Source organism: Aquarana catesbeiana, linkage group LG09, assembly GCF_042186555.1.
Source record: "Aquarana catesbeiana isolate 2022-GZ linkage group LG09, ASM4218655v1, whole genome shotgun sequence".
In the NCBI taxonomy this organism is placed as follows: domain Eukaryota; kingdom Metazoa; phylum Chordata; class Amphibia; order Anura; family Ranidae; genus Aquarana; species Aquarana catesbeiana.
Genome location: NC_133332.1, coordinates 41,803,206 through 41,819,400, shown reverse-complemented (window position 1 = coordinate 41,819,400; position 16,195 = coordinate 41,803,206). Strand labels below are relative to the sequence as shown.

At 39.8% G+C, this 16,195-nt stretch overlaps 1 protein-coding gene across 3 annotated transcripts in view; it reads right to left on the bottom strand.

Annotated features, from left to right (window-relative positions):
- The window catches only part of LOC141107545 (class I histocompatibility antigen, F10 alpha chain-like), a 121,207-nt gene that overhangs the window by 60,882 nt on the left and 44,130 nt on the right, over nucleotides 1–16,195 (bottom strand). For 2 of the 3 annotated variants that reach the window (XM_073598356.1, XM_073598358.1), the window contains exon 3: nucleotides 8,291–8,596. In XM_073598356.1, coding sequence (XP_073454457.1) covers nucleotides 8,291–8,596 — 306 coding nt within the window. The remainder of the gene's footprint in view (nucleotides 1–8,290; nucleotides 8,597–16,195) is intronic. The other variant, XM_073598357.1, reaches the window with a different exon arrangement.

The following is a 16,195-nucleotide window of genomic DNA, read 5'->3' as shown; positions in this document are numbered from 1 at the left end:
TTTGAGAAGCACCATCCCAAAATAACTGTAACGAACAGAGTGTTAAATCTGATTAACGATAACGTGGTCTCTCATTTCCGGAGGGTTATCCAGCACAGGAAAAGATTAGTGACATTGAACAGATTTTTCAGCAAAACTGAGCCTGCGTCTAAGAGACAAAGAAGCGAGGAAACCCCTGAAGGAGATCTCCCCTTATGCAGAGGGACTTTCCCTCCAAACAATAACCGCCTCCCACCCGCCTTCCTCCACGCCAGAAGTCACCTCAAACAAGGTTAGTGTTTTCTCTCTTCATACTGAACTTTGTTACATATTTTTGTGGTTCAAAAACAACAAAAAAAGTTCAGAACGAATTAACCGGATTTTCATCGAACCCTATGGGAAAATTTGCCCCGGTTCATGACCAAAGTCATTTCACAAATTAAGTTTGGTATCACTGTAGTCCCTCAGAGTTTTCACACAAGAGTCACTGAGTGCATAGCAGGAAGACTTCAGTTCCTTACACATGGTCAAGTTTCTAACAGTGTACTTGGTCACAAGAGGAAAGTGGACAATCTTTTTATTTAGCCATCAGGTCCTCAAGAGTCATCCACTGTTGGGTTATCAGGGTGATTAGATTGGCATGCAGGAAGTAGGCCTTTCTGTTTTTAAACACTTGCAAGCTTATTTGACAAGAGGGGTAGCAGCCTTTGGGACAGTTATGCCAGGATCGGTTGGAAGATATATGTAAGATAGATAGCTTGAAGGTCTTGTGCGTCCTTCATTCAACCTTACAAACTTACTATGTGGTCAGCAAGTTTGGGATAAGAGAGATCAATTCTTTTTGGCTTTAGCAGCTTTTCTTTGATTAGCAGTGTAACTGAACGTTCCCAGCACCGAGTTTGGTGTATCTGTCAGTATACAGCCTATTTCAGTCTGAACATCAGAGATCAGATATTATAGCCGATTGTACAACACTAGCCAACAATAGATCGAGTTTCAATAAAAGTTTTCAATGTTCATACAAACAGAATATATATACCCCACAGGAGGACATTCCCCCCTCATGATAATATTACCCTAGCAATAAAAACTGTAACTAAGAACATAATTAACATGAGCTAATTAACTTGTCATTTAAAGCGGAGTTCTGACTAAAAAAAAATTTCAAAAAGTCAGCAGCTACAAATACTGCAGCTGCTGACTTTTAATAATCGGACACCGACCTGTCCCAGGGATCCAGCAATGCAGGGGAATGAAGCCCCACTCATCTTCCCCTCCTCTCTGCGGCACCGGCATTGTCACTGCGGGCACCCGGCTGTGGCTTCACAGCTGGGCAGCACTGCGCATGCGCAAGCTGCGCTGCACGCTGTGACTGGCAGGGCAATCATCTGGAACCTGTGACATGTCCCAGATGATTGCCAAGAGGGAGGGGAGAGAGGTGAACTTGCTTCCGTCACCGCGGTGCCCCGGGAGGAAGTGGGAGCTGGAACCCTCTAAAAAGATGGTTTCTGCTCCCCCAAAAAAATGACTTGCCAAATGTGGCATGTCAGGGGGTCACCTTCACTTAAAGCGGAAGTTCCATTTTTGGGTGGAACTCCGCTTTAACCCACCTAGGTGACTCAATTAAATCTCCACTTCAGGTTAGACTTGCGGTCACTGAGCTCAAAGTTCGATGCACATTATCATAAGTATAAACACAGAACACCTTCAGACAATAGCAGGACACCCCAGTAGCAGACTGTCCAGCTCCTATCTACAATAGTCTTAGGCAAAGCTCATACAATGTTCCATCATTCTGATACAGTAGGAATAATTTATCATATATTTCTTGAGGGATATTGTTGATAAATATTACTGTCCCATTTGAAGTAATCCAAACCACATTCTCTGTGTTCATTAAGTAGTTGTCCATCCTTTTCTCGGTCACCTTGTGCCCCTAATAGACACAGGGTCACTTACACATAAGAGGTACATGGAGAGCTGAAACAAGGGTTTCCCAACCTCTGCAAGGGAAACTGGGTTCCATGGGCCTCCCCTCACAGTCAGTGTCCCTTTAATTTGTTCTCTCCCACCCATTAATTCAGCTATGGTATATCATGTTGTGTGCTGACGTGAGGTGGGCCAGGAAAACGGAAAATTGTTATCAAATACCATAATTTTCCTTTCCTGGCCCATCCTAACATCAGCACAGCACTCCCTCCCTAGTGGCCTGTCGCAGGCTAGGTTATCAAACACTTCAGTTCAGGGAAGGGCTGTCTTATTTAGCTAGGAAGAGGTGGTCCTGTGGGCTCCAGAGAAGGTGTTAACCCGTTGTGTGCTGATGTTAGGATGGACCAGGAAAGGAAAATTACGGTAAGTGTTTGATAACGATTTTCTGCTATATAGTGCAGTGTGTACATACGGTGTGTAGTTCTAACATATATGATGTATATAGTGCAGTAGACATGTGCAGAATGAAAAAAATTGTTTTGTTTCGATTCATTATTTAGCTGAATTAGTTTTGTTAAATTTGTTGCATTCATTAGATTTGTTTTCGGAATTCGTTTTGTTTTTGAATTCGAAAAAATTTAACCGCATTCAAAAAAAATTCTACCTAAAAAAACGACCATATTCAAACTAATTCGAAAACATATTGAACCTGTATCGGAATTTTTTTTTTTTTTTTGCTTTAAATGCAGCTTTTGCATTAGATTATTGATGCTGACTGTTTGGCAATTCAAAAATTAGTACTTTAAATCATACAATTGCTTTATTTATGTTAAATAGAAAAGAAAATAGAATAGAAAAACAAAATAGAAAAAATATAATATAGACCTTCCGAAATTCGAATTTCGAATAGAATGAATTCCAATTCTCGAACAGAATTAATTCAATTTGAATAGAAAAGAAGAGAATAAAATAGAAAAGAATAGAATAGAAAAATACAAGAACAGAATAGAATCAAATAGAATATATAACCATCTTCCGAAATTCGAATTTCGTATAGAATGAATTCAAATTCGAATAGAAGATATACAATGAGAGAATAGAAACAAAAAGGATAGAAAAACAATAGAAAAGAATAGAATAAAATAGAAAGAATATAATATATAATCATATTCTGAAATTCAAATTTCGAATAGAATTCCAATTTCGAACAGAATGAATTCAATTCGAATAGAAAAGATAATAGAATAGAATAGAAAAGAATAGAATAAAAAAACAACAGAACAGAATAGAATAAAATAGAAAGAATATAATAAATATATAACCATCTTCTGAAATTTGAATTTCGAACAGAATGAATTCAAATTAAAATAGAAAAGATTATAATAGAATAGAAAATAATAGACTAGAAAATAAGAGAATAAAATGGAAAAGATGAGAATAGAAAAACAATAGAACAGAATAGAATAAAATAGAATATATAACTTTCTTTTCCAAAATTAGAATTTCAAATAAAAATGATTAGAACAGAATAGAAAATAATAGAAAAGAATAGAACAGAAAACAAGAGAATAGAACAGAATAAAAAGGAATAGAATAGATACATAGAATTGAGTAAAATAGAACATATAACCATCTTCTGAAATTCAAATTTTGTATATAATGAGTTTGAATAGAAAAGATTAGAATTGAATAGAAAATAGAAAAGAATAGAATAGAAAAACAATAGAACAGAATAGAATAAAATAAAATATATAACCATCTTCCGAAATTTGAATTTCTTATCGAATTAATTTGAATAGAGAAGATTAGACTAGAATAGAATAGAAAAACAATAGAACAGAATAGAATTAAATATAATATAATATTATGGGTTATAATATAAATATAACCCATCTTCCAAAATTCAAATTTCGTATATAATGAATATGAAAAGAAAAGATTAGAATAGAATAGAAAACAATAGAAAATAATAGAATATAATCGGAAGATGGTTATATATTATATTTTTTCTAAAAATGGAATTTCAAATAGAATTAATTCCAATTCTGAACATAATGAATTCAAATTCGAAGAGAAAAGATTAGAATAGAAAAACAATAGAACAGAATTTTGTATAGAATTAATTCAAATTTGAATAGAAAAAATAGAATAGAATAGAATAGAAAATGATAGAATTAAAAATAAGACAATACAATAGACCAGAATAGAATAAAATATAATATGTGTATATATAAACATCTTCCGAAATTCGAATTTCGTATAGAATGAATTTGAATAGAAAAGATTAGAATAGAATAGAATAGAAAATAATAGAATAAAAAATAAGAGAATACAATAGAATAAAAAAATAGAATAGAAAAACCATAGAAAATAATAGAATAAGATAGAAAGAATTTAATATGTAGCCATCTTCCGAAATTCCAATTTAGAAGAGAATGATTTTTTTATTCTATTCTGCTCTTTTCTATTCTATTCTTTTCTATTCTATTCTAATCTTTTATATTCAAATTCATTCTGTTTGAAATTGGAATTCATTCTATTCTAAATCCGAATTTCAGAAGATGGGTATATATTATATTCTTTCTATTTTGTATTGTTTTTCTATTCTATTCTTTTTTATTCTATTATATTCAAATCTTTTCTATTCTAATTTATTATATACGAAATTTGAATTTCAGAAGATGGTTATATATGCATATTATATTTTATTCTATTCTATTGTATTCTCTTATTTTTTATTCAATTATTTTTCTAATCTAATCTTCTTGATTCAAATTCATTCTGTACGAAATTCGAATTTCGGTAGATGGTTAATATATTATATTTTATTATATGCTGTTCTATTTTTTTCTATACTATTCTTTTCTATTCCATTCTAATCTTTTCTATTCAAATTCATTCTGTTCGAAATTGGAATTCATTTTATTTGAAATTTGAATTTCAGAATATGGTTATATAATATATTTTATTTCATTCTATTATTTTCTATTGTTTTTCTATTCTTTTTTATTCTATAGTATTCTCTTATTTGTTATTCTATTATTTTCTATTCTATTCAAATTTATTCTATACAAAATTCGAATTTCAGAAGATGGTTATACATACATAGTATATTTTATTCTATTGTATTCTCTTATTTTTTATTCTATTATTTTCTATTCAAATTTGAATGAATACTATACAAAATTTGAATTTCGGAAGATGGTTATATATGCACCATATAACCATCTTCCGAAATTTTTATTTTGTATAGAATGAATTTGAATAGAATAGAAAATAATAGAATAAAAAAATAAGAGAGTACTAGAGAATAAAAAATAGAATATAATAGAAAAACAATAGAAAATAATAGAATAAAATAGAAAGAAATATAATATATAGGCATCTTCTGAAATTCAAATTTAGAATAGAATGAATTGCAATTTCGAAGACAATGAATTTGAATAGAAAAGATTAGAATAGAATAGAAAAGAATAGAATATGTATTGAAAATAAAATAGTAAAGAATAGAATAGCAAAACAATAGAACAGAATAAAATACAATATATAACCATTTTCTGAAATTCAAATTTCAAATAAATGAATTCCAATTTCGAATAGAATGAATTTGAATTGAAAAGATAATAGAATAGAAAATAATAGAATATAGAAACAATAGAATATAATAGAATATAGAAACAATAGAATAAAATAGAAAGAATAGAATAGAAAGAACAACATTTAGAAAGAACAACATTTGAATTCAATGTTATTATAATCTATATTAATTGTTTTTCTATTATTTTCTATTCTATTTTCTATTCTATTCTTTTCTATGTATTCTACATTCACACTCAAATTCATTCTATTCGAAATACAAATTTCAGAAGTTAGATAGATAGCTATATATTTATTATATTTCTTTATATTTTATTGTATTGTTTTTCTATTCTATTGTATTCTCGTATTTTCTATTCTAATCTTTTCTATTCAAATTCATTCTATTAGAAATTCAAATTTTAGAAGATGATTATATATTTTTCTATTTTTATCCTATTCTGTTCTATTGTTTTTCTATTCTATTCTTTTCTAACTTTTTTTTATTGAAATTTCAAATTTGAAATTCGAATTTCGGAAAATGGTAATATATTCTTTCTATATTATTCTGTTCTATTTTTTTTTCTATTCTATTCCATTTTCTTTTCTACTCTCTTATTTTCTGTTCTATTATTCTGGATTTTATTGTTTTTGATTATATTCTAATCTATTCTATTCAAATTCATTCTATTGCGTTTATATTCTATTCTTTTATATTATTTTGGTTTCCATTGTTTTGGATTCTATTCTAATCTATCCAAATTTGAATTTATACTATTTGAAATTTGAATTTCAGAAGACGGTCATATTCTATTATATTTTATCCTATTAAATTATATTCTTTACATTTCTTTTATTTTTATTTTATTGCTTTATTATTTTATATCCTATTTAATTGTATTCTTTCAGAAAATCGATTTCTATTGTTTTGTAATTCGATTTTGATTCAAATTTCGTCCGCTTTTTTAAATTTGAATCGTTATTTCAGAATAGTTTAAATTCGTTACTATTGTAATTTGGATGCTTCCGAATTTCTGAATAATGAAAAATTTGTCAAATTTCGACTTGGAACGAAATGAACTGCACATGTCTATAGTGTAGTGTGTAGATATATGATGTATATAGTTTAGTGTGTATATACGGTGTGTAGATATAACATATATGATGTATATAGTGTAGTGTGTATTTACGGTGTGTAGATATAACATATATGATGTATATAGTGTAGTGTGTATATACGGTGTGTAGATATAACATATATGATGTATATAGTGTAGTGTGTATATACAATGTGTAGATATAACATATATGATGTATATAGTGTAGTGTATATATGGTGTGTAGATATAACATATATGATGTATATAGTGTAGTGTGTAGATATAACATATATGATGTATACAGTAGAGGTGGACCGATATGGGTTTTTCTCTGGCCGATGCCAAAGCCGATATTTAGAAATCGCGGTGGCCGATGGCCGATATATGATGCAGATTTTTTTGGGCCGATATATTAGGCCAATTTTTTTTTTTTTTTTTCCCTTCATCTCATAAAATCTAACAGTTAGACCCCTTTCACACTGAGGCGTTTTTCAGGCGCTTTTGGGCTAAAAATAGCGCCTGTTAAAACGGCTCCCCTGCAGTCTGTGTGAAAGCTCGAGTGCTGTCACACTGAGGCGATGCACTGGCAGGATGTTAAAAAAAAGTCATGCAAGCAGCATCTTTGGAGCGGTGTATACTGCTCCTCCACCACTCCTGCCCATTGAAATGAATGCGCACCGCTGCCGAATCGCCTGCAAAGCGTTTCGGCAGCAGCGCTTCAGGGGCGCATTTAACCCCTTCTTCGGCCGCTAGCTGGGTTATAAGCGCCCCGCTAGCAGCCGAATAGCGCCGCTAAAATGACGGTAAAGCGCCGCTAAAATTAACAGCGTTTTACCGTCAACGCATGCCCGCTCCAGTGTGAAAGCAGCCTTAAGTAATAAGTGATACAGAAATTTTTTTATATTTAAACATTTATTAAACAAAACAAACCTCCGATCAGTTCACTTGTATGTAGAATTTAGATTAAAAAAAAAAACTATATCTTAAATATTAAATACACAAAAACAGGTAATCAAAACTTTTGGACGAAAAAAAATGGGCTAACTTTACTGCTCTTTTTTTTTTCATTAGTGTATTTAAAAAAAAAAAAATTGTGTTTGAAAGACCGCTGCGCAAATACCGTGTGACCTAAAATATTGCAACAACCGCTATTTTATTCCCTAGGGTCTCTGCTAAAAAAATATATATAATGTTTGGGGGTTCTAAGTGATTTTATAGCAGAAAATACAGGATTTTTACTTGTAAGCAACAAGTGTCAGAAAAGATTTAGTCTTTAAATGGTTAAACTGAAAACTTCTCCACGGAGTTCAGTCTATTGATAAATGAACCTGAAAGAGATACAATGTATCTTCTTATCAGACTTGGCAGGCTGCCCAGAGGAGGAGAGAAGAAAACTTCAGACAACTTGCAATTGACTTCTATTACAGAGGTCATTTTCAAGTCCACTGAATTGGCTTTTTTTATCAGCACAATCAGCCGATGCCGATTAAGTAAAAAAAGCCAAATATCGGCCGATATATCGGTCGACCTCTAGTATATAGGGTGTGTAGATATAACATATATGATGTATATAGTGTAGTGTGTATATACGGTGTGTAGATATAACATATATAATGTATATAGTGTAGTGTGTATATACAGTGTGTAGATATAACATATATGATGTATATAGTGTAGTGTATATACAGTGTGTAGATATAACATACTGTATATGATGTATACAGTGTAGTCACCTCTCTTCTCCAAATCTTCTCTCCCATTGTTGATGTGTTTCTGTAGGATTTCTATACAGTCATTCTCCAGATAATTCTTGTATCTCTTCCCCCATCTCACCTCTGGGCTGTTCCATATCTGTGTGGTGATCTGAGCCTCATTCATGGTCGGGATATAGATCTCTCTCTGTGTGTCCAGAGACATGAAATCTCTCCCATCATATCCCTCCTGATCATACCCCTCAGTGGTGCCGTCATCTCTCAGCTCACAGCCAGTCATTGTCTGTACAATATGGATCCCTGCAGAGAGAGAAGAGGAAGATGTGACCTGGGATCAGAGGAAGTGATATATGTAATATGTGATGATGGAGGAGGTGATGCTATATGGAGGAGATATGTACAGGGATAGATGTGTGTATACAGAGTGTACATATACAGCACAGATCTCATTATAATGACATGGCCAGTACTACAGATATATATCCTCCACTATGGCAGAAATCTCTGATACACTCAGTATTGAGGAAGAAGAAGATCGGATCCTAGTGACACCCCAGAATGTTCTACAGAGGGGTCACCGACTCATCACACCACTGAGGAGAGGACACTCATCAATGATTGGCTGTCCTGACAAACATTTCTTTTCACAAATCAGGTGTGACATCTTCAGATCTTCATCTCATTGGCTGCTATTTCCCTCCATTTCCTAACAGTCAATCACACACTGTGTAGATGACCCCTCCCCCAGTGATGGTGACACAGGATTGGTGGATTATGGAATAATTAGAATCAGGGCTTTTTTTTTCTCAGAGAATAGGTGCAGGAACTTACCCTCCCCACCCAACTCCCCGCCCCCAACCACGCCCAAACTCCGCCCCCAGCCACACCTTGTTTAGAGGGTAGAAGTACTGCGGCATCAAATAACTGTAATAAGTTAAGGATTAGAACTGCATATCACACAAGGCACGTGGTTCAGGAATGTGTATTGTGCAGTGGCGAGAAGTGAGTATCATACAAGGCACAGAAAAAAAATAAAAATCAGCAAAAAGGACAGTACTTACATTCAATCCAAAGCATCCCTTGTGCTCAGGTATATGCAGCATATAGCCCTATGTACAGAGTGCAGGGGTCAGGAATAGGTAACAGAGGGTATCACACAGAGTGCAGTGGTAAAACGTATGTAATATGCAGACGAGCATACAGAATGCAGGGCTCAGGAGTATGTAACGCAAAACCCATTGTACAGAATACAGCATGCAGTAGTACCATCCCGAGGCCTTTAATATGTGACATACAGCCATGCATTACATACTCCTGCTCACTGAACTCTGCATGTGTTACTGTCCCCCATCCCTGGTCTTCCCCAAGCAAAAATCCCCCTTACCTCAAATATCCTACCTCTGTGTCCCCTCTTCCACAGCTCACCTTTGCCCCCCCCATCAACATCTCACTTCTGCACCCCTATAACCACAGCTTACACCCCCAGTCCACAACTCACCTCTGCACCCCCATCCACATATTATCTTATTATCTCTGCACCCCCATCTAAAGCTCACCTTAATCCACAGCTCTCACCTTTGCCACTCCCCCATGTTTCACTTCTGCACCCCCAGCTTCCCCCATGGCTCTCACCTCTGCACAACCTGTCCCACCCTCCACAGCTCTCACTTTGCACAACCTGCCTTCTGCAGCTCTCCCCTCTGCACAGAGCTCCTCCTTCCCAGTTCTCCTCTCCCTCTCTGCACAAATCCACCCCCATCCACACTTTCCAAGTTCTCCTCTCTTCACACATCCCCCCAGCTCTCCTCCATGTACAAATCCCCCCAGATCCCTTCTCTGCACACAAATCCCTCAGGTCCCCTCTCTGCACACAAATCCCCCCAGATCCCCTCTCTGCACACATCCCCCCAGCTCTCCCCCATGTACAAATCCCCCCCAGATCCCCTCTCTGCACACATCCTCCCAGATCCCCTCTCTGCACACATCCCCCCAGCTCTCCCCCATGTACAAATCCCCCCCAGATTCCCTCTCTGCACACATCCCCCCAGATCCATTCTCTGCGCACATCCCCCCAGATCCCCTCTCTGCACACATCCCCCCAGATCCCCTTTGCACACATCCCCCCAGATCCCCTTTGCACACATCCCCCCAGATCCCCTCTGCACACACCCCCCCAGATCCTCTCTCTGCACACACCCCTGCCAGATCCCCTCTCTGCACACATCCCCCCCAGATCCCCTCTCTGCACACGTCCCCCCAGATCCCCTCTCTGCACACGTCCCCCCAGATCCCCTCTCTGCACACGTCCCCCCAGATCCCCTCTCTGCACACGTCCCCCCAGATCCCCTCTCTGCACACGTCCCCCCAGATCCCCTCTCTGCACACATCCCCCAGATCCCCTCTCTGCACACGTCCCCCCAGATCCCCTCTCTGCACACGTCCCCCCAGATCCCCTCTCTGCACACGTCCCCCCAGATCCCCTCTCTGCACACATCCCCCCAGATCCCCTCTCTGCACACGTCCCTCCAGATCCCCTCTCTGCACACGTCCCCCCCAGATCCCCTCTCTGCACACGTCCCCCCAGATCCCCTCTCTGCACACGTCCCCCCCAGATCCCCTCTCTGCACACGTCCCCCCCAGATCCCCTCTCTGCACACGTCCCCCCAGATCCCCTCTCTGCACACTTCCCCCTAGATCCCCTCTCTGCACACTTCCCCCCAGATCCCCTCTCTGCACACAAATCCCCCCCAGATCACCTCTCTGCACACAAATCCCCCCAGATCCCCTCTCTGCACACAAATCCCCCAGATCCCCTCTCTGCACACATCCCCTCAGATCCCCTCTCTGCACACATCCCCCCAGATCCCCTCTCTGCACACATCCCCCCCAGATCCCCTCTCTGCACACTTCCCCCCAGATCCCCTCTCTGCACACAAATCCCCCCCAGATCCCCTCTCTGCACACTTCCCCCCAGATCCCCTCTCTGCACACAAATCCCCCCCAGATCCCCTCTCTGCACACAAATCCCCCCCAGATCCCCTCTCTGCACACATCGCCCCAGATCCCCTCTCTGCACACATCGCCCCAGATCCCCTCTCTGCACACATCCCCCCAGATCCCCTCTCTGCACACATCCCCCCCAGATCCCCTCTCTGCACACTTCCCCCAGATCCCCTCTCTGCACACAAATCCCCCCCAGATCCCCTCTCTGCACACAAATCCCCCAGATCCCCTCTCTGCACACATCCCCCAGATCCCCTCTCTGCACTCATCCCCCCAGATCCCCTCTCTGCACTCATCCCCCCAGATCCCCTCTCTGCACACATCCCCCCCAGATCCCCTCTCTGCACACATCCCCCCAGATCCTCTCTCTGCACACATCCCCCCAGATCCCCTCTCTGCACACATCCCCCCCAGATCCCCTCTCTGCACACATCCCCCCAGATCCCCTCTCTGCACACTTCCCCCCAGATCCCCTCTCTGCACACATCCCCCCCAGATCCCCTCTCTGCACACATCCCCCCCAGATCCTCTCTCTGCACACATCCCCCCAGATCCCCTCTCTGCACACATCCCCCCCAGATCCCCTCTCTGCACACATCCCCCCAGATCCCCTCTCTGCACACATCCCCCCATCTCTCCTCTCTGCTAACCCCCCTTTCACTGTACCCTGCACAAATTTCTACCCGGTCTTCTCTCAGTACATATTCAGCTCAGCGAAGCTGGACCCCTACAATCAGCACAAATAAAAACTCAAGTGTGTTTCTTTAGTGCTACATTTGTGCTGTTTTGTGCTGTAAAAATTTACATTTGTACTGCTTTTATTGTTAAGATATTAGCAATTGTTTTTTCCAGACCATGACTTCACCTAGCCCCCCTACAACACCCAAATGACACAAAACTGGTCTTGTTGGTTAGTGCTACGTTTGTGCTGTTTTGTGCTGCTAAAATTTCCGTTCTACCTTTTATCGTTTTTGCGTTAGTAATGAAGGCTTTCGCATTGCACAAATTATGTCTCCCTGTACATACATATGCGCATGCGCAGACTGGCAACTGGCTGGGCAGATGAGCGTGAGCCTGTCACCAATGCTGGCACCAGACAGACTATTAAAACAGGCTGCAATTTGGTGTGCTGCTTCTGTGTGTTCATTCCTGATTCCTGTGTTTGACCTCTGATCCTAACCCAGCTTGCTCCTGACCTCTGTTTGACTGCTACCTGCCCTGACCTTGGCTTGTCTCTGGATTCTGTTTCTGCCTTCTATTCTTGCCTGATCTACCTCCTGTTGCTGACTTGGCTTGTGACCCGACTATCCTGTTGTGTGCCATCTATGCCTGATCTGCCTGACCATTATGGACCCGGCTCATCTGACCCTGCATCCTGCTCATCCAGCCTGCTACAGCTCTTCAGCCCAGCAAGGTCTTATCTGTCTCCTGCTTCCAGCTGCTTACCCACAGTCTGCCACCAGCCAAGCTCAGTGCCAGCTCATCTGCCACCAGCTGGTTCTGCCGCCACATCCACCTGCTGACTGCTGCCACCATGCAGTCTACTGGACTGATCACAGGCACTCATACCTCACTGTGCTCCTAGGGCTGCTTTCTAACCAGGAGCTCACTAACCAGGTACATGACAGGAGAGCAGGGTGATGTCATCATCTGGAAAAAGCAAATTGCTATTATCTTAAAAATAAAAGCAGCACAATTTTTTATTATTATGACACAAAAAAGCACAAATATAAAAACAAGCTGTTATAACTAAAAAAAAATAACAGCACAAATAATTTTAGCAGCACAAAACAGCACAAACGTAGCACTAACCAACGAGACCAGTTTTGTGTCATTTGGGTGTAGTAGGGGGGCTGAGTGACCTTTGGTGACCTTTAAAAAAATAATTAATAACGCGAAAACGATAAAAGATAGAACGGAAATTTTAGCAGCACAAAAGAGCACAAATGTAGCACTAACCAACGAGACCAGTTTTGTGTCATTTGGGTGTTGTAGGGGGCTGAGTGACCTTCAGTGACCTTTAATAAATCATTAATAACGCAAAAATGATAAAAGGTAGGACGGAAATTTTAGCAGCACAAAACAGCACAAATGTAGCACTAAAGAAACACACTTGAGTTTTTATTTGTGCTGATTGTAGGGTGGGCAAAGTGAGTGGGGTTTGAAAAAAAAAATAAACTGTTATAACTTATAAACCATAACAGCACAAATAAAAATTTTAGCAGCACAAACCAGCACAAACGTAGCACTAACCAACGGGACCACTTTTGTGTCATTTGGGCGTTGTAGGGGGGCTGACTGACCTTTGGTGACCTTTAATAAATCATTAATAACGCAAAAACGATAAAGGATAGAACGGAAATGTTAGCAGCACAAAACAGCACAAATGTAGCACTAACCAACGAGACCAGTTTTGTGTCATTTGGGTGTTGTAGGGGGGCTGAGTGACCTTTGGTGACCTTTAATAAATCATTAATAACGCAAAAACGATAAGGGATAGAACGGAATTTTTAGCAGCACAAAACAGCACAAACGTAGCACTAACCAACGAGACCAGTTTTGTGTCATTTGGATGTTGTAGGGGGGCTAGGTGATGTCATGGTCTGGAAAAAACAATTGCTAATATCTTAAAAATAAAAGCAGCACAAATGTAAATTTTTACAGCACAAAACAGCACAAACGTAGCACTAAAGAAACGCACTTGAGTTTTTATTTGTGCTGATTGTAGGGGGGCCAGCTTCGCTGCGCTTACATATTCCCCCTTCCGCCACACCTTTACAGTGCACTCCTCTGTACAACTTCAGGCTTTGGCAATCCCTCACCTCTTCCGACGGCCACTGGTCTCTCTAGGAAGCACGGGTTTTTATTTTTTAATTCAGCAGAGTAGAGAGCTCTGCCTGCTGTAGCATAGAGCCGAGGAGGAGTTTCAGAGCTCCGCGGCTCCATGCTACAATGTCTCAGTAGCAGAAGCGTGCACAAGGGCTCGAGCCTCAAGGGCAGCAGCACTGAGTGCCCAGAGATAACACAGAAAAGCCAGTAGAGGAAGTGAGCTGTGCAGGTAAACGTCCTCTACTGGCTATGAGTTTACATGTCAGGTCGGAGAGGAGAGGGCTGCCAGAGGTTCCGGAACGCAGTTCCAGCTGAAAAAAAGCCCTGATTAGAATATCTTCCCTCATCATGGCTGCAGATTGTACAGAGAGATCATGTCACTGGAAATCTCCTCAATAATGACCTCCAGATGTCCCCTGAGAGACAATACACGGCCATTGTACACCTTCCTCATCCATCTTCTACTATTCATACATTGACAATCCACATCACAGGGTGGTTCCTGTAGAAGACTGACTACAAATATGTCTGTAAACCTTCCCCCACAGAACAGGAATGGGAGATTCCATATTATACATCTGCTGGGAGGAGGAGTCTGTGTTGTGTCATTTCTGGTGGATCCTCCATGTATAATACACACAGGAGACCTGACAGGGGACACATCTCCATACTTCTCTATGGAGTCCCCAGACAGGAAGTCAGCTGTGCAAGGAGGAATTCCTTCCCCTCACTCTGGAGGGGGCGTGTCCTGTGTTCACTTGGAATATTCATCTTTTGGAAGCACGTGATTGGTTGCTTGAAGCACATACCGCTTACATTTATTTCATTACTTTCACTTTGCTTAGTGAATAACTTCTATTATTTTTATAAATCAATCCAAAAGTGTCCCATAAAAGGAATCACCAAGAGGGGTCACACCCACCATCATCCCAATCAGAGGTCTCTGGGACCCTCAGAATCTGACATCCCCCCTCCCTGGTATTGGATGATCTGTATGTACCTACCCACAATGCATTGCTCTGTACATCCCACCCATAGGTCAGGTGAGAGGAGCGATGTGTCTTCTCCATCTATGTCACATTACAATTACAATATGGATTTATCTCTGGCTGCTTCACACTTGTGTGACATGACTTTGCTGTACAACTTCCCTGCGACTTCCCCTGATAAGAAGCATTCCTGTGCGACTCTGGTGGGTCAGGGTTTGGTGTTTTTACCCCCCCCACCTCTCCTCCTTGGTCATTCTTTCTGCCTAAAAACTTCCCCCCAATCACATCCCATTCACACCTCAGTGTAGGCGAAATGGATCTTCCCACTCACACTGTTTTGCACATTTTTCAGCTGTAAATGGGCGTGGCACATTGGAGATCCCATTCACTGGAGTGGGCTCCCCTCCCCCAACAAATGTCACAAAGTATCTCCAGAACATTGTCAGTCGTGAAGTGTCACTTTTTTTCTGTGTGCATTTTGGCAAGTTTGTAGAACATTTTGTCGCATAACAAATCACACATCTGATAACCGTGATTGGGGGGTCATTAACAATTAGGCTGCATTTACATCCGCATGCAACTCACACAAAAAAAACGCATGACTTACCGCACATTTCAGAAATTGCCATAAAGACAAGACAAGCGTGATGTGCGTTTCTGAAACATGTGCAAAGTGAGTGTTTTCTGTGCTGGTTGTCGCACATTTGGAAACGCACAGATGCAAACACAGCCTAAATGGTAATACAAGCATGACGCACATCGCTGTGCATTTTTAAAATACATGACAAAGTGTGCTTTTTCTTACAGGTTGCCATGTGTTTGGAAAAGGCGTAGATGTGAATGAATGGTAACGCATGCGTGATGCATGTTGCTATGTGTTTGAGACACACAACAAAGTGCGCATTTTCGGTGTAGGTTGTCTTGTGTTTGGAAATGTTCAGAAACGCAGAGATGTGAATGCAGCCTAAATTGTTCCACAAGCTGGACACACATTATTGCACATTTTCAAAATGCACGGCAAACAAAGCGTGCGTTTTCTTGTGGGTTGCCATGCGTTCAAAAATGCACAGATGGGAGA